Source organism: Furipterus horrens, unplaced genomic scaffold, assembly GCF_987537825.1.
Source record: "Furipterus horrens unplaced genomic scaffold, mFurHor1.1.pri manual_scaffold_4, whole genome shotgun sequence".
NCBI lineage: Eukaryota > Metazoa > Chordata > Mammalia > Chiroptera > Furipteridae > Furipterus > Furipterus horrens.
In genome coordinates, this window is record NW_028327174.1 from 12,207,098 (window position 1) to 12,230,854 (window position 23,757).

At 45.2% G+C, this 23,757-nt stretch overlaps 1 protein-coding gene across 1 annotated transcript in view; it reads right to left on the reverse strand.

Annotated features, from left to right (window-relative positions):
• Positions 1 to 23,757, reverse strand: part of RFX4 (regulatory factor X4) — a 133,706-nt gene that overhangs the window by 75,647 nt on the left and 34,302 nt on the right. The window contains exons 3-4 of the mRNA XM_090272568.1: positions 20,876 to 20,936; positions 10,484 to 10,607 (exon numbers count right to left, since the gene is read on the reverse strand). Of these exons, the coding sequence (XP_090128694.1) occupies positions 10,484 to 10,607; positions 20,876 to 20,936 (185 nt within the window). The remainder of the gene's footprint in view (positions 1 to 10,483; positions 10,608 to 20,875; positions 20,937 to 23,757) is intronic.

Sequence of the window (23,757 nt, forward strand, 5' to 3'; positions counted from 1 at the left end):
GTCTAAAAGTGGGATATTTGCTTTCTTTGTTGACGACAGATCCAGCTCCTTTTCCAGAGAAGGTAAAATAATTAAGCCTGGTGGTATGAATAAGGATTTTTAAAACACCCTGCCTCAATGCTACCATCTTGAAATGGATATTCGCCACAATAATCTTACTATGCTGATGTAACTCTATCCTTCTGATAATTATTTTTTTGGTAGCACCTACTGTGTGCCAGGTCCTGGTGGTCCACAGAGTAAAATGCTGTAGGTTCCATAGGAAATCCACCAAAAGAAATTTCCAAAATTTACAGAAATTCATATCTAGTGCAATGAGACAGAAATGGAATTTCAAAGCATGTGTATGGATTGATGAATGACACCGTGACCCCCTCCCCCAACTAGGGAGGTAAACAGTTAATCTGTTGTGCCCAAGGGCCACCACAGCTGACAATTCAAAAAAGTCCCAAAGTCCAGAACTGTCCTTATGCTGACTGGATGACAGTCATGTATATGAGTCAGACAAAAGACAGTCATCACTCACAGATTTAGCTAGAATGAGGTGAGTTACATAAGATACAGGTTAAGTCAAAAATGGGATAATTCTGAAGACGATAATGAGAGGGTGAGGGTGGTGATGGCAGTGTGTGTGAGGTGGGAAATTTATAGAACAATTGTTCTCACAGTTGTTCAGAATGAAGAGCAGCTGGAAGAGTTGAATGTTGATATGTTAGTGCTGATATATTAAAAACATCATGTATTAAAGCCCTGAAATGTTGCTATAATAAACTGAAATCCTAATTATAGCTAACGTGCATTGAGTATTTATATTTACCAGGCACTGTGCTAAGGAAGTGCCCTTAAAATCTTTTTTAAAGATTTTATTTATTTTTAGAGAGACAGGAAAGGGGGGAGAAATAAAGAGAGGAAGAGAGACATCAATGTGTGGTTGCCTCTCATGAGGCCTCAACTGGGGACTTGGCCCGCAACCCAGGCATGTGCCCTGACTAGGAATCGAACCAGCAACCCTCTGGTTCACAGGCCAGTACTCAGTCCACTGAGTCACACCAGCCAGCACTAAGCAAACCCTTTTAACAGTCATTATCTCAACAAGTCTTCAGGTGGTTGCTATCATTTCCTCATTTTACAAATGAATAAACTGAGGCCCACAGCTATTAAGGAATCGCCTAATCTCACACAGCTGTTAAGTAGTGGACATGGGATTCAAACCTAAACAATTTGGTTTCAGAGTTGGTACAGTGCGTAACACTGAAGACACCTGAAATAACAATTAACGGACTCTAGTGTGAAACCAGACATTCTGATGTGGACCCTCCACGCCAGATACTGAAGGTTAAGAATAACATAGGCGAGGATGTCGTAAGTACATTTCATGTACTTTTTTTTTCCCTCAAAAATTGGAAAAAGACCATCCCTGAAGGAGCCAAAGGATGCTTCAAAGCACTATTATCTTTTGCTGTGGCACTCCATGGGTGTGTATGGGACTTCCAGTCAGGGAGGGAGACGTGGCTGGGTGGGTGGGTCATCAGGACTCTTGAGGGAGAGGGTGGTCATGTAAAATAAGAGAAATCTTCAGCCTCATTTCCGTTTCAGGCATACATGGCTGCAGGAGGCACGAATCCCCAAAACAGAATTGCTGTTTTGGTTTGGTTTGTTTTTGCACTGCTCAAGCATAGCAGGCAGGGAGGAAGAAGTCAAATATTCAAGGAAGACCCCCACAGCCCAAACTGCCAATGACCGCAAGTTCTCATGGGAAAAAGGCAGAATACAAATCAATTGGACTCATACAAGTACATCCTTGGCTCTAGTCTTCCTACCTCTTCCTGCTGTCCCTACCCTGCAGAGGGGGTGCAGTGCTCTTCCCGAACCTTCCGATCCAGCCCTGCCACTCAGCATATGACCTGGGGAAAACCACTCAATCCCACCGACAAGTTCCTCATCTGGAAAATGAGGAAGTTTCACCAACAGATCTCTAGGTCTCCTTGACTTATTTATATTGAGGCGTTAGTAACTGATAAGTATGAATGAAGTATCCTGTCCTGTTCTAGTTACGTTTTTACAGACTTAAAGGAATTGAGGCATTTGGGACAGCAGCAAGCCTTCAGGGGAGGTGCATTTGTGAGTCCAAATACTCTCCACATATTCAGATGACACTGTGTCATGGCTGTTGAGGGCTCCTCCATGGATCTGCCGCTTCCTGCCATGTTCATCGAACTGCTGACCGTAAGTCATGTTACCCTCAGTCTTAGTGGTCACATTGGGACCCCCTGTGCTACTTTCCACGGGCTCCTCACTGAGAGTACACCCTGCGCTCTTTCGGGATCCTGGGTCCCATTTCAGGGTTGTAGCCCATAAGAGGATACGTGGGCTTGAAATGGGTGAAGAGGGTCAGAGGCACAGACTTCCAGTTATGAAACGAGTAAGCCCTGGAGATGTAATGTAATAATGCTGTGTCCTTATATTTGAACGTTGCTAGGAGAGTAGATCTTAAAACTTTTTGTTATAAGAAAAAAACTGTAAATAGGTGTAGCGATGGATGATAACTTATTGTAGTGATCATTTCTCAACATATACGTATATCAGATAATTAACTGTACACCTAAAACCAGTACAGTATTACACGTCAATTAGAAAAAGAAGACACGGATGTCGGAAATGCCCTTGTGAGGATAAAATTGCTAGTTGCCTCTCTCCTTCCCTTTCTAACGAACCTCTAACTTTTTACTGCAGGAGGCAATGGATATGTTCCCGCCTCCCTGACAGCCAAGGGCAGGGAGCAAGACGTCGGGGACATCCCTGGGCAGGGCTCCGGGAACGCTCCCTGAAGAGGGCTGACTCGCCTGCGGTTCTCCCCTTTCTCTCTGTATCTCCCTTTTCTGCTTCTTGCCTGCAATACAGCCTTTGCTATCCAGCAGCCAGTTCGGACCATGCAGTGGCCTAGAAGTTGGAAGCCATCTGCTAGGGTTGGCAGCAGAGAGAGGAGCCCAGTTCCCTGATGCTCTTATAGTGATGTCATGCCAACGCTGGGTTACCTTCTTCTAGACTTATTTTATATATATAATAAAAAACCCCAAATTGATTTAAGCCACTGTTTGGGGATAGTGAGGGGCACCTTTTACCCGCAGCTCCAACATGATTCCTAACTGATACAACTCTCTGATTCCCGTCCAGGAGTTACTTCACAGAGAAGGTTCCAGTAGCCCTGGCGTTGGCTGTGTCCCCTTTAAATGGGAATAAAAGAGGCATCTCGTTCCCAGAGCGGCGTGAGATTAAATGAGATAATGTGTGCAGGGGGCTCGGCCCAGTGCTTGCAGAGCCAGTGTTACTATGTCATTACTCAGTTCGGGTTGAAAAGTATTTCTGGCTAATATGGCAAAGAGCTTCACATGTTTGCAGATTAAGTTTTCCATTTGATAGATGGAGGGACTGAGGTTCAGAGGGGGAAAGGGACCAAAAAACAGATCCTCAGGTTCAGGGCCCCAAACTTGGCATCACTAGACTCTCCTGGCCTATAGCACACGGTGGACCCTCAACAAAGGCTTGTGGAAGAAGGCACTTGTTGGTTTAAACCTCCGCTGGCGTGCAGGTTACAAATGCTGGGAAAGCGATCCCTTTGTAGGTTAGAGAAGTTCTTCTTGCCCAGAAATTGGAGGCCTGGTTTTTCTCTGTAAAAGGATTGCGCTCATTGCTGAGCACACATGATGCTCCACCTTTGTGCAGGTAGAATCTCTGCTTTCGTTTCCAAAAGACCAGTGGGACCAAGAGAAAGAAGTAACCGGTGGCATTAAAACACCCACTTCAGATTCCATGGGTTTCATAAGGCTGTGGGTTGGGATAGAATAATACTGGGCCCCGGGGGCTTTCCAGGACTGACCCTGACCCCGCGGCCCTCCACCCCTACCCTAAAGGAGCTGAAGCGTCCTTCTTTGCGTCCCTGCAATCCTGGGTGGTCACAGCTCAGGACCCAAATTTGCCGTCTTGTTTTGATGTCTCTCCTGTGCGTTTGTCCCCTCTGCAGCTCATCCCCTCAAGGAAGCTGTCCCTTAATTTGGTACCCGTGACTGAGCACAAGGCAGAATGAGACCAGTGAATACTGAACAAATGGGTGAACCCAAACATTGAGGGAGGAAGCAGCATGAAAAATACTGGCAGGGGCTTCATGGTGCCTGGGCCACTGGGGGCGGGGGAGACCTGAGGGGGCATTTCTCAGCTGCAGTGACGGCACATGTGGCCCCTGAGAAACAAAGAGGCAGAGACGTCGCCTAAATTCCATCACCTAGGTTGTCGGGGCACGGCTCATGACTATACCAAAGGGGGAAAAATAACTTTTTATGCAAAACCTGCCTCCACACACACCCGCTGTCCCCCCCAAAACAACCTGCTCTGTGTAAATGAGATGTTAAGTGAACTCTGGAGCCAAGCTTCCCAGGTTCACACCCTGAATTCGCCGCTTACTGGCTGTGTGACCTTGGGCACATTGCTTAACTTCTTTGAGACTCAGTTTTCTGACCTATGAAATGGGGATAGTAACAGTTTGCACCTCATAGAGTTGTTGTTTGAAGAATTAAATGATGTCGATATATGTAAAGTGCTTGCTTAGAACAGTGCCGGGTACTCTGAGAGCCCCATGTAATTTTATTTTATTTTTTATTAATTGTATGAGAAATCAGGAAATGCTGCATTCCTAATTAGATGTAGTGAGATGCTCCTACCATCTATTAAAGAAAATTGCCTAGGATAAGCTGGGGCAGTTTAGCTGGGTATAATGCCATATGTAGGTCAATTATTACCTTGGTTTTTTCATTTTACAGTTCTGCTGTTCTTTAAAATTTAATGTTACTGCTTTTTGGGGAGAACTAGGATTATCATTTTGGAAATATTTTTCCTTCACCTGAAAATCCCGGGGGAACCAGCAGCAGGAGGGAAAGGTCAGAGGAGAGCCTAAGGTCAGACCATACATGTCCTTTCCCCATGGCAGGTCCCCAGGCCATGTGTGGTTGGACCAGAGCTGGGGGTAGGGGATGCAAGACTACGGGAGCATGAGACTGGACTTTTAATGTCTAAAAGAGAGTCTAAATTATTGAAAAGAAGCTTGTTCTTATAGTTGATCACCAAGAAGCTATTGAACTTGCCATGAAACCATCAGGGGTCCGGGAAGGGAGTTTGGCCATCACACAGTTGAAGGAGTGACTACAATAAATCAAAGCCACTTTTGTTTGTACGTCACTGAGCTCAGCCTGTTCCTATGCCCGTTACACTTGCGGGGGGTTCATCCGGGCATCTCTAAGAATCGGGCTGGAGCACTAGGTGGTCAAAACCATGCAACGCAGGCACAGAGCCGCAGGGTGACTCCTCAGTGCAGCAGCAAGACCTGTGAGTGGGTAGGAGGTAGGAGGTTGGCCGGAAGACATGTCCCTTCGGCCTGTGGGGACGGAGATCCACAGGGGCTCCCCCAAACCCCACGACCGGACCTCTTTCCCCCAGCGTAGGGATGATGATCACCGCAGAGGACACTGATTTCTGGGAGGAAGCCTCAAAGAGCATCTGCTGGTCTTTCCTCTAATCATCCTCTTCCCCTGCCCCGGTGGAGCCAGAAGATGGAGAGAAAAAGCTGGCTCACCCTTTCACAGTGCAAATGCTGAGCTGCTGGGTGGGAGAGGCTCTGACTTCCGTGTGCAATGTGAGTTTTAACTTGGACCAGACTGGACTTCTTCACAGCTGAGTTTTAATTATCTAAGCAAGACCAGCATGATGGCTGAGCATGGCCACATGCTGGGGGATTTCCCTGTGATGGCATCAGAGGCGGGCAGCAAGGTTGGACAGAGGACTTTCAAGGTGGGCTCTTCAAAGTAAGTGAAGACACAGCTAGTTTCCTTTGGCACGTTAACAAGTCCAGCCCTGCTCAGCAAATGAGCACATGGAAAATGGGTACAATGCCAATTTCATATAGTTATCATACGAGGTAAAAAAAATCACATGTCAAATGCTTCACATGGCCCCTGGCAAATACTACTAATAAAAGTCATTCAACTTCTGGCAGATATCTGAGGGTCTGTGGTGTGCCAGGCACTATTTTGGGAGCTGTTACTAACAGTGAACAAAAGAAGTCCTCATGCAGCTTCCTTTGTAGAGAAGGAGGCAGACAAAACACAGCAACTAATATATATGTCATATAGAATATATATTAGTCATTTACATGATAGTTATATATAACATGCACAATTATATATAACAATATATTATATATTAGATAATATAGCTATATAATACACGATAATATATATTGATATGATAAAAATTTATATATACTATATGTGAGTTATATCATCTATATATGGTGCTTCACCCAGTGCTAGGTGCTATAAAGAGAACTAAAGCATGGTGAGGAAATAGAGGCGCTAGGAGGGACTGGGGCCAATTTTGAAGAATGGTGCTTTCTTCTGCTGGTAGAGCTCTTCAGCTTGAAAAAATGCTCTCATGAGCTCTGTCCCATTTTCTTCCCAGGGTAATTCAGAGAGAGATTATTCTGGTTTAAAGATGAGGATATGAGAGCTCAGGACAGGTAAGCGAGTCCAAGCTGGGTACCTTTCATTACCCCAGCCAACGGTAAACGCAGGCAAAGGCCGGATCAGCGAGAAGCCCCGCCTTCTCTGCAAATCCTAAATTAATTCTGGGACCTAAAGTCAATACACCATGACTGGAAGCCAGTGCTTGAGGAGCTTGGCCACAGCATTGGCAAGAGGGTGTCTGTTTCAGATCTTACTTGCAGCAAAGCAATTGCTGCCTTTTTGTCAAGGACAGTCCCCCAACCAGGGGACACGGGCAGGGTGGGGGAAGCTTCAGCACTGGTGTCTGTCTCATCTCAGCCCACTTGCGAGCTGGGTGGGGAGACCACCACCCATTTAATTTGAAACATTGACCCTGGCCTGCTCTGAGTTAAAAGTGTGTAGATAAATCATAAGTTCAGAGGAACCTGCTCAAAGAAAGGCTGTCCACAATTACACCCCAAGGTCTCAAGGAGACGGCAGCTGCAGCATGCCATCTGGGCAGCTGTCTGGGATTTCCATGCAACGAGCTCTACGTGGAGGCCCCCTCAGCAGGCCCCTGCCTCCCTCCACCTACAAGCACAGTCCCCGTTCCCAGTGCACCTGAACCTGATGGCAAGGCAACTGCAGAGCTTTTGCATTTGTACTTTTAATGCTATTAGAGCATTGCCTTGCTTTTGGACTGAAGATAAAACAGACGTTTATTTGAGTGTTTGAATACTTATTTTAATTACTATTTTGAAAGGAGTTTGCACTGCACTACTTGATAAAACAGTATTTGGAATATATATATATAGTATTCCCTCACTTATCGTGGGTATTACATTCTAGACCACTGCACGATAGGTGAAAATCTGCGAAGTAGGAGCCTTACGTTTATTTTAGTATTTATATATATTTTAAGGCTTTATAAACCCTTCCCACACACTTATAAACCATTCCCACTCCCTTATTAACCTTTTCCACACTTTTATAAACACTACTTATGTTCTTAAACATATTCTACACTCTTAAACCTACGTAACTTTAACAACATACATATACAGTACCGCAAAACCCCATGATATAGTGAAAAATCCGTGATAAATAATTAAATATAATATTTTTTAAAATCCTGCGATACAGTGAGGCCGCAATAAGTAAACTGTGATATAGAGAGGGACTACTGTGTACGTGTGTGTGTGTGTATATATATATATGTATATATATATATATATTATTTTTTTTTTAAGAGAGAGGGGAAGGGAGGGAGAAATAGGGGGAGAGAAACATCAATGTGACAGAAAAACATTGATTGGCTGCCTCCTGTATGTGCCCCAACCGGGGACCAAACCTGCAACCCAGGCATGTGCCCTAACCGGGAATCAAACTGGCAAACTTTCACTTTGCGGGACAATGCCCAACCAATTGAGCCACACCAGTCAGGGCTGGAAAAATATCTTAAGTAGCCATTTGGGGTACATGAGACCTGTGGGCATAGATGTCCCCAGATACCAAGGATCAGAGAACAAGAAGACCTGGTGGAGGCTGTCCCAAGAAGGAGGGGAAAGAGGGGGGAAGGCAGCAGAAGGAGGAGGTAGAGGAGGGCTGAGGAGGCAGCAGAGCAGAGAGGGCTGGAACTAGCGGGGACCCAGCAGGTGGAGGACCAGTGAGCTCGCACTGCGGAGGGAGGCAGAACAGCATTTTGAGATGATGATGTCTGTCCCATAGGACAGCTGAGGATGCAAACCCGTCCTGCCAACGTCAGTCTGCTAGGATCGCTAGGGCTGTTACGTGCAAAGCAAAGAGGCCCCTGAATTTCATCTCTGGTTCACGATGGTTCAGAACAGGACTGTCTAACAGAACTTCCTGTGGTGATTGAAATCTCTCTGTGTGCTGTCCAACACGGCAGCCTCCCGTTACATGTGGCCACTGAGCATTTGGAACGTGGCTAGTGTGACTGAGGGACTTAATCTTATTTAAGTTCCTAGTGGCCAGTGGCTACTGCCCAGCACAGGTGGAGAGAGAGGTGGAATATGCAGAAGGAAGAGTCCCAGACCCTTGAGTTGCAAGTGCTCTGGCATTTGCTGACATCTTGGTGGCAGGCCTGAGACTTGGAACAGGAACAGAACGGGGGTTCCGGGAGGAGGGGCCGAGTTAAATCAGTTTTACCTCGATCATGAGGTCAAAGAAACTCTAAGCTGACAACAGGGTTATAAAAATTCTTGAGAGAAGAAGGAGGGTCCTTATACAAGCAAACTGGAGTTTCTAGAAATGGTGATGGTTTCTCTCTCTCTCTCTCTTTTCCTCAGAATCTAAGCTAACAAATGGGTATTTGCACAGAAACATCTCACGGAGAATTCACAGCAACAGCAGTTGTAATGGCACATGGTAGGTGTTACTAAATATCCGATGACGGAGTGAACAGCACCTTCTATCGCCCACTGACATCTCACTGAATCGGACAACATATCCCTGAAGGAGGGGCGGTTAACTCCCACTTCACGGTGGAGAGCGCTGGGGCCCAGAGAAGTTAAATAGAAAGTCCAGGAGAGTTAAGATTCTTCATCTTTCGATTCACCTGACCTGTCCCTCCATCTAAGAGACCTCACTTGGACTTCCTGTTGTGGTCACTTTCAAGGGAGCGTGTAGATGCAAATGAATGTTTCAGGGCGACAGACCCGTGACAAAGCACCAGGGTTCCACGCGTGCCTGGTGTGCTTTACCTGCTGCCACCTGCTGAGGGGCTCGCAGTCTCCCTCCCCGGTCTGTGAGCCCCTCCACATCAGGCCCCACGTGGGTTCGCTGCTGGGTCCCTCTGCCTAACCGTCCCACGGCCCGTCTCAGCTGACACGGATGGACTGAAGAAATGAATGAATGAATGAAAGAGCCAAGGTGGTTTCTCCGCTGACTTTTTCAAACATTCTTTTCACTTTAGAGAAAGAGTGTCGCTATGTCACCAGAACACTTCCCCCTCCTAAGTGTCCAGAGCCTCTTCCCATTTATTGCGTGGGGCCAATTCTCAGCCACTCAGTTTTGGACTCTCCAGAGAGGTTGGCTCAGGTCTGACCACACTATTTTCTGTTCCTGCTGCTGCTGTGTCTGTTGGGGATCTGCAAAGGGAACCCCTGAAACTTACACACTGACCTCTTTGTGCTACTCCAGTCCTGGTTATGACTGCATGCAGAAAACTGCTAAGGAAAGGGACGGGCCTGCCTATTTTTTTTCTTATCAGATGCAGTAAAAATCAGACATAGAAAAAAGAAGCTAACAAAAGGAGAAAGGACTTGCATGTACTCGCTCAAGTTAACTTGGGCATTTTGGAAATGTCAAAATCTAGGTTTGTATCTATGCCGCAAACCATCGGCCTTAGAGCGCTCCCATAGCTTTCCTTGGCCTGGTAAGTATGAATGACCAGTGGTAAGGATTTTTATAGACACAGCCCTAAGTGTGGAATATATTTTCATCATAAGAGGGATAGAGGACAGCCAAGCCTGCATCGACACGACAGATCACCACTCCCAGGAAGGACTCCCAGAGAGCCGGGCTTATGATACAAGCCCTGTCTCCAAGGCCTTCCCTTTATAGAGCCAAGCAGTCTGCCCATCCCAGGCTCACCGACACACTTACGACACCCTCGTGAGTTCAATATTTGTCTTACAGAGAAAAAAGGTTACTTTCTGCAAATTAAGTACTGAGGAAATTCAAGTCAGACATTCACTTTCCCCTTTATAACCTGTCTGAATTGTTGGATGTTTTTAATACTTGGGTATTATTTTGCTCCAGCATTTGGTTTGGTATTTCTTTGTTAATGAGTGTTTAACTTTTTTGCAGTGGAGTATTAACTTACAAACTTTGGTAACTGAAAAAGAACCAATTAGCATGATTAAGAAATACACGTGAATTACTGAAAAGGACAGAAGAGAGAGGGGGTAAGCCTGGGGAGGCAGACTCACCTTCCCGAAGCTGGCGGCATTGACAGGCTGGGTGTCGTTCTTCTCACAGAAATCCAGGTAGTGCATGTAGAGGGCACTGCGGGGGATGCAGACGCCTTCCGCAATCTCATAGTTCTCCTCCAGCCTGGGGAAATATGTCAGCGCCCAATGAGCAAATCCCCAGCAAGGTGGTTACAATCTGTCTAGCCCTCCTCCAGACCTTGGGGAGGCCTCAGAAATAACTTTTTTCCTGCAGATGAGGAAACCGAGGCCCAGGAGGACAAAGCATCCTGCCCAAGGTCATGACGGAGCTAGTAGGTGAGCAGAAACAGACTCTTGGTCCCTGTGGGCCTGACACCTGGTCACCTTTTCAGCCCAAATTCCCAGTCCTTCTCCTTGGTGCTATCATTGGCCTATAGTCCGGGTGGATCGGGTTCCCCAAAACTCCAAAAATGACATAGGGTCTTGCAGGTGCCTCAGCCAAGTTTGGAACCATGCACCCACCATTTCTAATGGGTGTCACAATCAGAGCGCTTTTTGGCTAACAATAGCAGTGGGTGGGGATGGCCTGAGAAAGCAAGTGCCCTAGGAGAGGCTGGACAGCTGGACAGTCACTACCCCGCTAAGTGAAAGGAGGTTTTCTACCCACAGCAGGGAGCCGAACCTCTTGGTTTCTTTAGGATCGCCTTCTCGGCTGCACCAGGATTATACGATTCTAGACCCATTACCTTCTTAATGAGTACAGATCAGGGGTTCACGGTAGGGACTTTCAACTTGGGTCAAACCCCAACCCTTGTCACTTGCTGGCCTGGTGACCATAGGTCATTTACTCAACCTCGGGCCTCAGTTTCCTTTTGGAGGTGATGACTATAACTGCTTCATAAGGTTGTTGTCATGATCGGATGTGATGTAGGACAGGTGCCAGCCTGATGCGTGGCCCCTGGTGAGTACTTAGTAGATGCTGGACCATCATCATCCATTTTTCTCTCCCTAAAACATTTGTGGGCTCCTACAGGGCCAGAATATGTGCTGGGTATTGGGAACCTAAAAAGCAAACTAGATGTTTTTCTTTCCCTCCTTATCCCAAACACCAGAATGTAGTCATCAAAAAGAATCCTGCCTCCTTCGGCACAGACACACGGGAAGGTTAAACACTTCTTCCAGCAGGACTGCCCAGGCACGTGACAATTTGGGGCTTCTCTTTGGGCCCACTCCCTTCAGAACCTAGGGCACACACAGTCCAATAAACACACCAACAGAAAGTGTTTCTCCTTTGATCATGAGTTGAATTTTAGGCAACAACCCAAAGTCACTTGGAATCAGATTTGAGGGATAAAGTGACTAGAATAACTCTTTTTGACCCAAATATTTTTTTGCGGGGGGTGGGTGGGGGCTCAGTAATAAGGTATGGTTCTAAAGCAATGAAATGGATGTCCTCAAGTGGCTTCTAACGTTCTCTGAGGGCACTTTCCAAAGACACGGTCCAGGGCTGTCGTAGCTGGAGTGGAATGAGGACGCAGCCTCCCGAGGTGCCCACTGAAAAGGGGAGCACTCATTTGGCTCATTCTGACATGCGGCTGAAAGAAAATTGGTTCAGTCTTTTGTAGTCAAACCCCGTGGGTAGAACACACTCAGATAAATGAAGAAGCCAGTGCTGATGGTCCCAGGTATCCCATCTACCCCTCCTCCTTTTCTGCGAAGGGGAGCATCGAGTAACTCCTGAGAGTTTTCACAAGTGTTTCAGGAAATGCTTTATGCAGCCCTTTCTGGGCAACCCAGTTCCTTGAGTCTGAGTCACTTCTGCATCCTTGGAGTCCAGCATATTCCTTGGCACACAGCAGGTGCTCAATGAGTGTTTGATGAATGACTGTTTCGGTCTTATAGTCATTCCGCAAATATCTCTTGACCTCTTATCATTCAGGTGCTGGGAATACCACGGTGACCAACATGGTCAGAGAACTGACTGACGTGGACAGATGGATAAAGATGCAGGTAATCTTTAATTTAACAAATATTTATTGAGTGCCAGCAGTGTTCCAAACATTAAGGAGAGGGCAGTGAATGAAGCAAAGGCCCTATCCTGAAAGGGCTCACATCCTAGTATATGTGTCCCCAACATTGTATCTTGGACTTTGAAAATGATTTCATGTAGAGATTAGGTTCCTTAGGACAACCCTAACTTCGGGTCTGGTCTGAATGGGAATCAGCCCTCCAGCTTAGCATGGACCGCTAGGTGCCATTCACGGCATTGTCTCACTGCGAAAGCCAGTTCAGAGGTCTCAATAATAAGCAGGCACACAAACGTGTAGGAGCCATCTGAATAACGCAGTTTTCACAAGATAGGGTCTCACAGGCACGCTTTGTTTGGCCTGAACAGTGTCAGCCCAACTTTTAAAATTCAGGACATTTCACATTAGAATCTGGATTTCTGGCTTCTTTTGAAAAGGCTGAGATCTGGCAACACTGGGCCCATATTCCCGCATGACAACAATTGGCCAGAGTTACACGTGCCCTCAGGCTGGCCAGGGTCCTCACTCCTCCCTATTTTTCTTACACCCAATCTATTTTCTGTTCCTTGTCTATTTTCTGTTCCTTGACTCTGTGTTGACATAAGACACGATCTATGCCCCGGTTCACTCTTCAGCTTAATTGGGGAGAAGAAATGCACAGAACGAAGAATATTTAAGTCCTGCAAACTGCTGGCCACGGGTGCAGCGGAAGGTGGGAGAACAGAGAGATTCGTGTGAGATGACAGCAGACGATTATGGTTTCATGGATGAAGTGGGACTGTAACATTGCAACACCAGCAAGGCCCTGGGTATCTGTGGTCTCATTTGATCCTGACAATAACCCTATGAGGTTGGTATTATACCCATGTGTTAGATGAGCAGACTAAGGCTCCAAGAGTGGAACCCATTTCACCGTGGTCGTGCAGCTAGCCAGTACATGGCGGAATCTGTCTTACTCTAGACCACTGTGGTCCTCGCCAAGGTAGAGGGATGGGGTCCTGGGCAAGGGAACCAGCAAGGATGAGAGAAAAACGTGGCACGTGCTTTGGGTGATGGAGACGCTGGTCTGAGTGGAGAAGGGGGCTTGTAAAGGGGAATCTAAAAGGAAAGAACCATGGGGGAGGGGTATGGAGAATCTTTAAATGCCCACAAGAGAATATGGCCTGGCATAAGAGTTTAACAGCTCCTGGAGTTGAAGAGTTGTTATGAAAATATTTATTTTCAGAAGGCAATGAAGGGAGACTCAGAGAATTAAAAAAATAAAGACTCAGAGGCATGAAGAACCAAGTGTTTCTGGGATGCTACAGGAATAATAATTATATCATCAATAACAACAGTAACATTAATTTAAAGCTTAGTATGTTCTTTTTGCCAGCAATGGCCTGGGTATAAAAACAATGCAAAAAATCAATTTCATAGGTTTCATCTTAGACTATAGTCAGTTCCATTAACCACTCTCTTTGAAAAGCTTTGACTTCAGCTCTTCAGCCTGTTGTGGAACAGTTTGCAGTTTAAGGCATACACGTGACCAATTTGGGCAGCAAGAAGTTTGTTCCTGACAAGCTGTGGAGAGCAGGAAAGTATCCCCTTTCTGCTTATTTTTGCTAATGAGTTCCTAAAATTAATTTTGACCAGAAAAACCCATGGGCATGTTCAACAAACATGCATTTCAAACCATTCAGAATTCATATTATAAAAGGTATATGAGCCTTTAAAATGATGGGGGGGGGTGTTTAGTTTTTTTAAGCATGGGATTAGCATGATCAAATTTACTTTCCGGAAAGCTCACTCGGGCATGTTTATGGTGGGTGGACAAGGTGAACTAGTAGGGTTGGCATGTAGTGGGTGACTACTTAGTATATGTTGAATGAATGAATGAATGAATGAATGAACGAATGAACAAACGAACAACTGAGACCAATTAGGAGCTACGACAATAGTCCAGGCAAGAAACGGTGGAGCATAATTGAAGGAATGGCCATGGGGGCAAAGATAACATTTAGGGTGTGGGTCTCCTGCTGGCAGGCACGAGAGGGGTAGGAGCACCCAGGGCATGTTCTTAGATTCCTAACCCGGCCGAGTGAATGAATGGGGGCCTCACTCCCCAAGATTAAAAAATGTAGGAGTGGTGAGGCACAGGGGGGAAAATAATACTTCCAAATGTGGTGTTAAAGAGTGCAGGCTCCCAGGTAAATTCCCGGATCCTCCCACTCATTAGTTCCTTCAATTAAGCCCCCTGTGCTCAGTTTCTATTTGTTGTTCTTGTGGCTTTGTTTGCTCATTAAATCTGGCCAAGAGATTGGGGTTAAAATACAAGATCAAGATTAAAATGCATCTCATTAAATGAGCCCGTAGCACCAACAGACTCTTTGAGTGAGACGGTATACGTCATAGATCACCAGGCTGAGCTAATTAAGCAGTCACCTGCCAAAGACCAGAGCTTTCGAAAGAACTCCACTTCTACCTTGGTTTTATTCCTGTCACCAGAGCGTCTCTGCCTCAAGGTCTCTAGGTGGCTTATGACTATGAAGCATTTTAATAAGCTCTGTGAAGGAACGGATGTAATTGCCATTAAGGGCAACCTTGATGTCTGATCAGTTTCTACTGTCAGGAGGAGCATCGTGACATCTTTCCCTAAACCTCCTCACAAAATTGAGGGTCTGTGGGTGTGCTGACATTGCTAACTGGAATGTCCGCTGCCCTGACCAAGGCAGGGCAGAAAGAAAGGCAGTTAATTATTCCTTTTCATATGCGATGAAATGTCCCCCTTTTCCTCCTCACTTTTAGAGGACATCATTAGTCTGACAGGGTGAACAATACCGCATTATACCTGGGTATTTTTAATGATCACACAAAAATTCCCCACTTCTTCCATTTTCTGATCTTCTATTCAACAACTTGATCATATTTGAATTGAGCCTATCCTATTACGGAGATAATGAACTCAGTCCACTAGCCAGCATGAGTCATTATCGGCGGCGTACATTTTTAAAAAGCCTCTGCGTGAGGTTTCGGCATGTGGCATCCTAGGGCACACGGAGGAAGCTTTGTATTAGCACTTTATAATGAAGAGCAAAGAGCACCTAACATAATTGTCCCCACTCCCCCGTTCTCATTTTCAACCTATGTTTTCTTATATGTACACATGGGCTTTCAGTTCAAAGTCTCCATGTTTTCAGTCATTGCACGTATGTCTAAAACAGAACATTTTTTCTTGCATTTTACCAAAAGAAAAGACAACAGGATTTTAAAAAAGACTTTGCTGAATGTCATAACATGAGTGAGATGGTAGGAGACACCATTCATTATAAACCAGCCCCCTTGACCTTCCCTTTCCATCTGTTCCCTGTACACTACGAACAAGGCCATGAAGGACAACAGCACCTGTGCCCCCTTGCACACCTGGGGGAGTATTTCTCCGTGTCAGCATGAAGAAGTGGCACTCCTGGATGCACATACTAAAGCTGCCCTCTCAAACAGCTTTACCATTTTACACCTTAACTACAGCACAAAATCCCCTTTTTTAAACCTGAGGACCTAGCTTCACAGCATAGCATCTCATTCTCTGAGACGTTTACACCCTTCATGTTGTCCTGCTTACCTCTCCTTTCTCTGCCTGTCCCTGCGGCTTCTGACAGGACACGGTCATACCTTGGCATCATCTAGCACCTCTGGTTGCTTCCAGAGCTAAAATGTTCAGCCTCCCTCTCTGGAACTCGCTTTGTGAAAGTAAAGAATGTTACTATCAAACATCAGGTGTTGGTCATACCCAGTGGATCTGTCTGGTCTAGGAGCCAAGACCTGGTCAAAAACTTCAACACAGGTCTCTGGGACAGTATCAAGCCCCATCCTCTACCTCTGGACTCTGAGAACATTTTTAGAGATTTACTCTGTTTCATATTAATTTGAAATATTGAAAGCCCATCAACCACCCAAGGCTTCATTCTTATTTTTTCAAAAGAAAGGAAAATGCCCGCCCCCAGACAGCGACAATTTGGTCTTCTACCCTCCCTCCTCCTTTGGGGAAGGGCCTGACTTCCTCTGAAAATTGCTGAAAGGGAAAAATGGGTCCACTCGGAGGGTCACAGGGCTCTGGGAGTGACTCTGAGGCAGGGGAGGGGATGTGGGCTGGCAGCAAGGAGGCCAGGATGGCGGAACAGGCTGCTTTCCATCCCAGATCCTCGGTGTGAATGGAGGTTTTTGTGCGGCCAGGATCCCAGCAGCGCTCACCACCCCCAGCGGGCTGGGCTTTACTAACCCTCGTGACCGAGGGTGCCGGAAAGTGTTTGGCAGAAGGCGTTTGACAATATTTGCCTGTTTTCTGCTGGGAGCTGCCTCCAGATCACGTGGCCCCGATTATTTTAGGCTGCTTCGCGGCTGTATTACTTGTTCTTAGAATGGGATGGTCTCTGGGGAGACAGGAAGAAGCTCACGGCAAGGTTGGGGGAAGGGGGAGAGGCAGAGAGCTCCTGACCCAATTCCAAAAACAAGCCAAGCGTCCCAGGAGAGCTTGGCACTATTGGGCAGGTGGCAGCCACCTTGGCGATGAGGCCAATGTCCTTTCCTCCACACCCTGCCAGGCTGCACATGGCCACTGGAGAGAGGGGACAATGTGAAGGATGCAAATGCCTCAGAGGATGAGATGCCATGCTGTGGAGCTAGGTCCTTATTTTCACAAAAAGTACTTTTTACTGTGGGTGAAGACATAAAATGGTAAAGCCATCGGAGGAGACAGGTGTGCAAGCCCATGAATGTTTTCTGTGCACAGCAGAAACACTTCCGCAGGTGTGCAAGGGGGACAGATGAAGATGTTCTTTGGGGCCCTATTTATAAGGGTGAAGATGAGATTTGGACCCAACCTCAATGTCTATCAAGAGGGAAACGGCGAAATAAAATTCTGTCACTGCCTTATGGGGCGCATTGTGTAGCGATTACAGTGAGGTTGTTCCTTATGGACTAATGTGGTTATAGCTGCAGAATATTCTACTGAGGAGGAAAGCAAGACGTGGATCGATATAGTGTGCCAGGCTATATAACATTTTTACTGTTATATTTCTGCATTCTTTTTAGAAAGGAGAAAATATTAAATAAAAAAACACAGTTCAGAAACTTTGATCAGTACATATGCATATAAATGCACGAGCAAAGGATAGCACATATACGCATGTATGTAAACACACATACGCAGTTCTCACCGACAACTGTGTTGCTCTGGAGAAGGAAGCAAGGAATTAGATGAAGAATTTAGTCTTATCTGTAATGTTTTTGTTTTAAAATAAGCAAATGTATTCCTTGTATAAGTAAAATAAAATAAAAATATGTATTAATTCAATGTATTTGTATCTTGCCTTTTTATAAAAAGTGACAACATTTCTTTAAAAGAAGAAGAAAATTAGACAAGGAAAAGAGATTGAAAGGTACATGAGTATCAGATTTAGCTCTGAGTTCCCTGGCAACCAGAGCAAAAAGGGGACATATTACCAACTAGGCCACATTTCCCTGGAAATGGAAAATGCATCTGGTCCCTTTTGAGACAGGTTTTACACTAAAACTATATCCTAAAAATATTTTCTCATGTGGAACTTTATATAGGAGGTCACATGTCCTGCACCACAGTTTTAAGCAGACCCTCTCCCCTGTCTCCCTCTCCCACCTCATTGCCATCACTCTCATCCTTGCTCACTGTGTTTCCACCACACAGGCCACCTCCCCTAGTGTTTTGACCAAGCTTGGCCTGCTTCCAACCTGGAGAGAGCAGCAGATGCTGTGGTGTGCGCCCAGGTTGCCCTTCAGGACTGAGGCTTCCTTCCCCACTGCTGGGAGGTCGGTTCCTGAGGCTGAACCCCCGCCCTGAGGAGTCGTCCTCCGTGGAACAGGGAGGGAACCACCCAGAGTTACACCCACCCCCTCCTTGGAGGTAGCCTCCATCCAGTGATGGGCGAGGTGGCAGAACAAAGGACCGATCCACAGCCTCCACGCCGGTCATCTCTGAAGGGCTGTCCCAGCTTCAGAACTCCCGGTGGGACTGCTGAGGCCTCATCAGCCCCTACCCTTGGTCCATCTTATTCACCACTGCATTCCCAGAGCCTAGAACAGGCCTAGGAAAGAGTAGGTGCTCAGTAAACATTTCTTGAATTAGTAAATGACTGAAATTCTATCTTAAAAATATAATATGAAGGCAATTAAAGGACAATTTGATGTCTGAACAACTTGATACCTTTGAATAATAATAAGACTAAAATTTACATATTTTCAAACCTGATTTTCCCTTGAAAATCAATATATCCATTAAAAAAATCCAGTGCCTAACTTTGTGAATTGGAGGATAAAATTTCTTCTGGAATGATCTATGTGTCCCTTTGATTTACAAAGCAGATAATCTGCACAGAGTTACATCCAGTAGAAAGAGAACTGACTGTGTGCATGTCAGGAAGGAGAGAAGCCCTGCCCCAGACGTCCCTGTGACACTCAGAGGAAGGGGGTAAGCTGAGCAACTGGCTGACAGCGGCTAAGATTTACCAAGCACCTGTTCTACGTCACACACTGTTTAAGCCCTTTATTGCGTGAATTCATTTCTTCTTCTTGATCACCCTGCGAGGTAGATACTACTGCCACCCCCATTTCAAAGGGGAGTAGATGGAGGCACAGAGAGGCTAAGGAACTTGCCCAAGGTTCCACAGCTGGAGAGTGGCAGAGCTGGGAGTTAATTCCTGGGGGTCTGATTTAGGAGACTGCACTGTCTCCAGCCTTGCTGTTGCCAGGCAGATGTCAGAGAATTCAGGAAAACACACACAGAAAGGTGACTTTCTTACAGTCTCTTTCAAATCTTTTATTCTAAAATGTTGGCCTGGCTGAGTGGGTCAGTTGGTTGGAGCGTCATCCCATACACTAAATGTTGCGGGTCTGATCTCCAGTATCCAGTACAGGAGGCCACTGATTGATGTTTCTGTCTCACACTGATCTCTCTCTCTCTCTCTCTCTCTCTCATTCAAATCAATAAATATATCCTCAGGTGAGGATTTTAAAAAATAAAATAAAATAAAATAAAATGTTCAACATGCTCCAGGTATTAAAGCAAGAGTGCCTGTTGATTCCTTGCATTTCTAGAAACTCCCACTCCCAGTCCCTTCCATAGCGATGCCTCATTTGATGTCCTGGCATTGTAGGAATTTGTGCAGCCATAATTTAGGGGAAAGGTGCAGGGGAGATTTGATCAGGGAAGCAGAATAGAATTTTAAATAAAGGGGGGGAAAAAAAACCAGAGGAAGAATATGGGGACAAATCGATGGAAACCAGCCCCAAAGCTGGAAGTGGAGCTCTTGGAAACAACCTCGGCTATCCTTGCAGCCGAACAGGCTGATGGCTGAGACTCTTGTGAGAGAAGGTTGAGTTACGTTCCTGAATGCCGTCTTCCTCTCAGCTGTGGCTGGACTAGACTAGAGAACCTACGATAATTTGCTCATTAAAGCCCTTCTTCTTTCCCTACTGATTTGTTCTCTCTTCTTCATCCTTCCCTTGCAGTTAAAGAGATCCAGCCAGGTTCCTGCCTCTGCCGTGTCACGGCTGCGTGTGCCTTCAGGCAAATGATGGGGCTGTCTACGCTCTATTTTCTTCCTCTGTGAGATGGGCCTCGCAGTACCAGCTTCCTAGGCTTGTGGGAAAGAAACGAGGTGGGCGCAAAATAGATGTCAGTCTCTTTCCCTCCCCTCTTCTCTTTCCCTCCCCTTCATTCCTTAAGCCCTTCAGGTCTGCTGGGGGAATCATAGCCCTTAATTGCCAAAATCCTCTGAGGGGTGAATCTCAGGCACGGCGCAGACAGCTCTGGTGTTCACAGCTACAAAATTTCTAAGTAAAGCTCTTAGAGGAGAATGTACCTGTAAATGTGAAACAAGAGTGCAACCACTTCGACATCACTAAATATTACATCAAGTCCGGGGACTCCAAATATTAAAGAGAAAGCCATTCTAGCAGATCATTCTTATGAATGTTAAAATAACTGTAGTGTAGCTGCAAGTCATTGTTCATTCATTAAGGCTCATTGATAGGGATGAACAGACCTATATTTCTATAGTCTGCTGCAGCAGTATTAACTGAAGTAAAGGATTCCATTAAAGTCAATTAAAATAGCATCCATGTGGAATTTGGTCCTTGCCAATGTCTTAATGATGGGGGGAAAAAAGTCTACCCCCCAAATAGAATAAGTATGAAAATTCAGATCTCCAGGCTAGATCCAGGTTGAGTATTTTACACATACCTGAAAATTAAATTGATTGCAGGTGGGCTATTGGATGTCACGTTATCATGACGATGTCCAAATAACCAAGTGATATGCTATCCTGTCAGCAGAAAGATGTAGCTGCACGAGCATCCCATCGAGAGAGAACTTGCTAAAGATGGAACTTACCATTGCAGAGTAGCAGGAGTGGAGTGGGGCTTGGATGCTCTATTATTTTCTTTTTCCTCATCTGTTGAAGGAGAGAAAAAGGAGCTAACTTCAGTAGAAAAAAGGAAAAGGCCTTTCGGCTCTTAAAACACGATGTTTCTGTCACATGTCGATGCTTTGAAAGCAATGATATTTGGGGTTTTCCAACATTTCAGATTTATTATACCTTAATAAAGGTATAATAGGTGCGGCGCACCTGAAGCCAAGCTGTATTGACTCCGTCTTTCCCTTGGACCCTTCAGCTGCGAAGAGAGGGGGGGTCTGCTGCATGGGCAACAGCAGACCCTCCATATCACCCTGCCCAGGCTCTGTAGCTTCAGCGTCATCGCAAGATGTCGATTCAACACGGGAGGAGACAGATACCGTGTCACTCCTGAGTCGGACTGCACAGCCATTCTCGGCGGTGCAGATAGACTCTTAGGAAGCTACACCATCGTCTCTCGAGACGGACGGCTGCCGACGACGAATAAGAAAAAAGGGGGAAATTGATCTTTACCAAAAACCCTTACACCAATTGGTATTTTTATTTGACACGGCATGTCACAGTTTGAAGAGCTCTCTCTGTTCACCCCTGAACAATAGGACTGCCCTCAATCAGTTTGTTACTTTCCCAGCTGAAGCTGGACATTTGACTCAACCGTTTTGACGCTAAGAACATCCTGACCTCATTCACCATTTTCTCCTTATAACTCCATCGGGACAGAACGTTAGGGAAAGGCAGGGAGAGTGTGAGTGTTCAGAAGAATCCGGTTAGCAAAATAATAGAGCAGGGGTCATCAAACTTTTTCTGTAATGGGCCAGAGAGTAACTATTTTAGGGTTTTGAGTTTAAGAGACAAACATCAAGAATATTATGCAATATTTATATGATGAGAGAAAATAAATTCCACAAAAACTTTTATTGACAGAATTCAAAATAATAGTAATTGAGTACAATTTTTGTAACACAGGTCTATTAACGAGAAGAATGAAATTAGTTGGGGGGAAGCAGGTAACATTTTTAAAACTGGGGTTCAAAGTTCACAATCCCTATCATCAAGGCAGATTTGACCTGTGGGGTGCTAGTTTGTTGACCTCTGCCATCCAGCTGTCTGAGCAACAGATCGATCTTTGCATCCCTAAGAAGCATTGCTCATAATTTTATCATGGATTAACTGAGAAATACATATAGTCTCATCCAATTCCTAATGAAGATTTTGATAGAAATAGTGAATATAAAACAGAAGTTCTTGATCCACAAAATTTGACCCAAGAAGACTGGTACACATAAACAGTCTGAAAAGAAAACTAACAAATGTCCAAACCTACAAATGTAATCAACAAAATTTAATAAGAATGTGTAAAATGGTCAATGGAATTAATTTCTGCTGTAAAAGTTGTATGGAAAAAAATTTGTACCCATGAAAATAACTAAGTAGAAGAAAAATGTAAATTAAAAAAATGAAATAAACTGTATCAAAAATTTTTTTAAATAAATTAGCTTAATAAACTTGAGTTCAAAAAATAGTTTCTTGATGGAAATTTACCGATATTGGTATAATGCAGATTAAAATGTCGTTCTTAAACACTGTGGCAGATACTGCTGTTTTGCTTAGTCAACAACTAACTGTACACACTCACCTTCCTTCATATTAACTAAGCTCCGATTTAGAGGGGACCATGTGTTCAGGGAGTGTGATCCCCTCGCAAATCCTAGAGAGGTGAATGTTGATTAAATTTATCATGGTAATTTTATGTCATGTAGCCACTGATGGATTATGACCGTGTTGGCTTGTCAGACTTAAGGAGAAGCTCTCTGGGCTTCTGGGAACGATTATTTTCCCTAATAAAAAGGAATGGGCCCATGATTTTGAACTTCTGTCTCCAAAGCTGAAAATACAAATGTTTGTTGTTTCACAGAGGAAGAAAGAAAGGAAAGAAGGAAGCAAGAAGGGAGGGAGGGAGGGAAGGAAGGAAGGAAGGAAGGAGGGAAGGAAGGAGGGATAAGGGGGAGGGGCGGAGGAGGGAGGGGAGGAAGGAAGGGAGAGCTTCTGGCCCTGGCCTGCCTTTGAATACATAACGAGGAAGGCAGCAAAGCTTCACCTGGAAAGGAGCAGCCTGAGGACAAAGTCAATGCCAAGGCTGAAAGGAAAAGAAGAAAAAACTGTGGGTCCTGAATGCCTTGTTGTTCCTCTGATTAGCCAGCCCTAAAAAGAGCTGCCTCTTTGTTCTTTGAGCTAAGACATTTCTCTTAGTTAAGAAAATGTCTTTTTACTGGGTATTCTCTTCTCTATCACCAAAACCACCCTAATTGATACAAACATACTAAATGTTCTCAGAGACAAAATATCCCAGTACAGCATGGGCTCGATACCTGTTCATGCTGCTTTGTCAACCTGTAGTTCTTTCTAAATGTTTCTCATCTTTTCCAGCTTAGGGTAAATGACACCACCTCTCTGAAGCCCTCCCTGATACAGTCCAAGTCAGGAATCATGGATCCTAACTCTGTTCTACAATCCCTCACTTGTTTGTCAGTTGAACAGTTTTGCTGCCAAGATCATTATTTCTGTACATATTCATCTCGCTGACTTGAGTATCCTACCTAATAAACTCCTACTTAAGGCAGGGATGCTATCTTAGTCATCTTTGTTTTCCCTCCCTCCAGTGCCTTCCAACTGGCACTTAAATAGTTAAGTCTGTCTTCCATGAATGTCTTCAACGATCTTCAAAAAGAAATGGTACAATAAGGAGCATGAACACAGGAGTCTCACAAGAATGCAGATAAATAGACACAAAGAACAATGCTCAGTGTCAGCTGTTCACAAAGACATCAAAAGAAAATAACGAGGCCCGACTTCACATCTA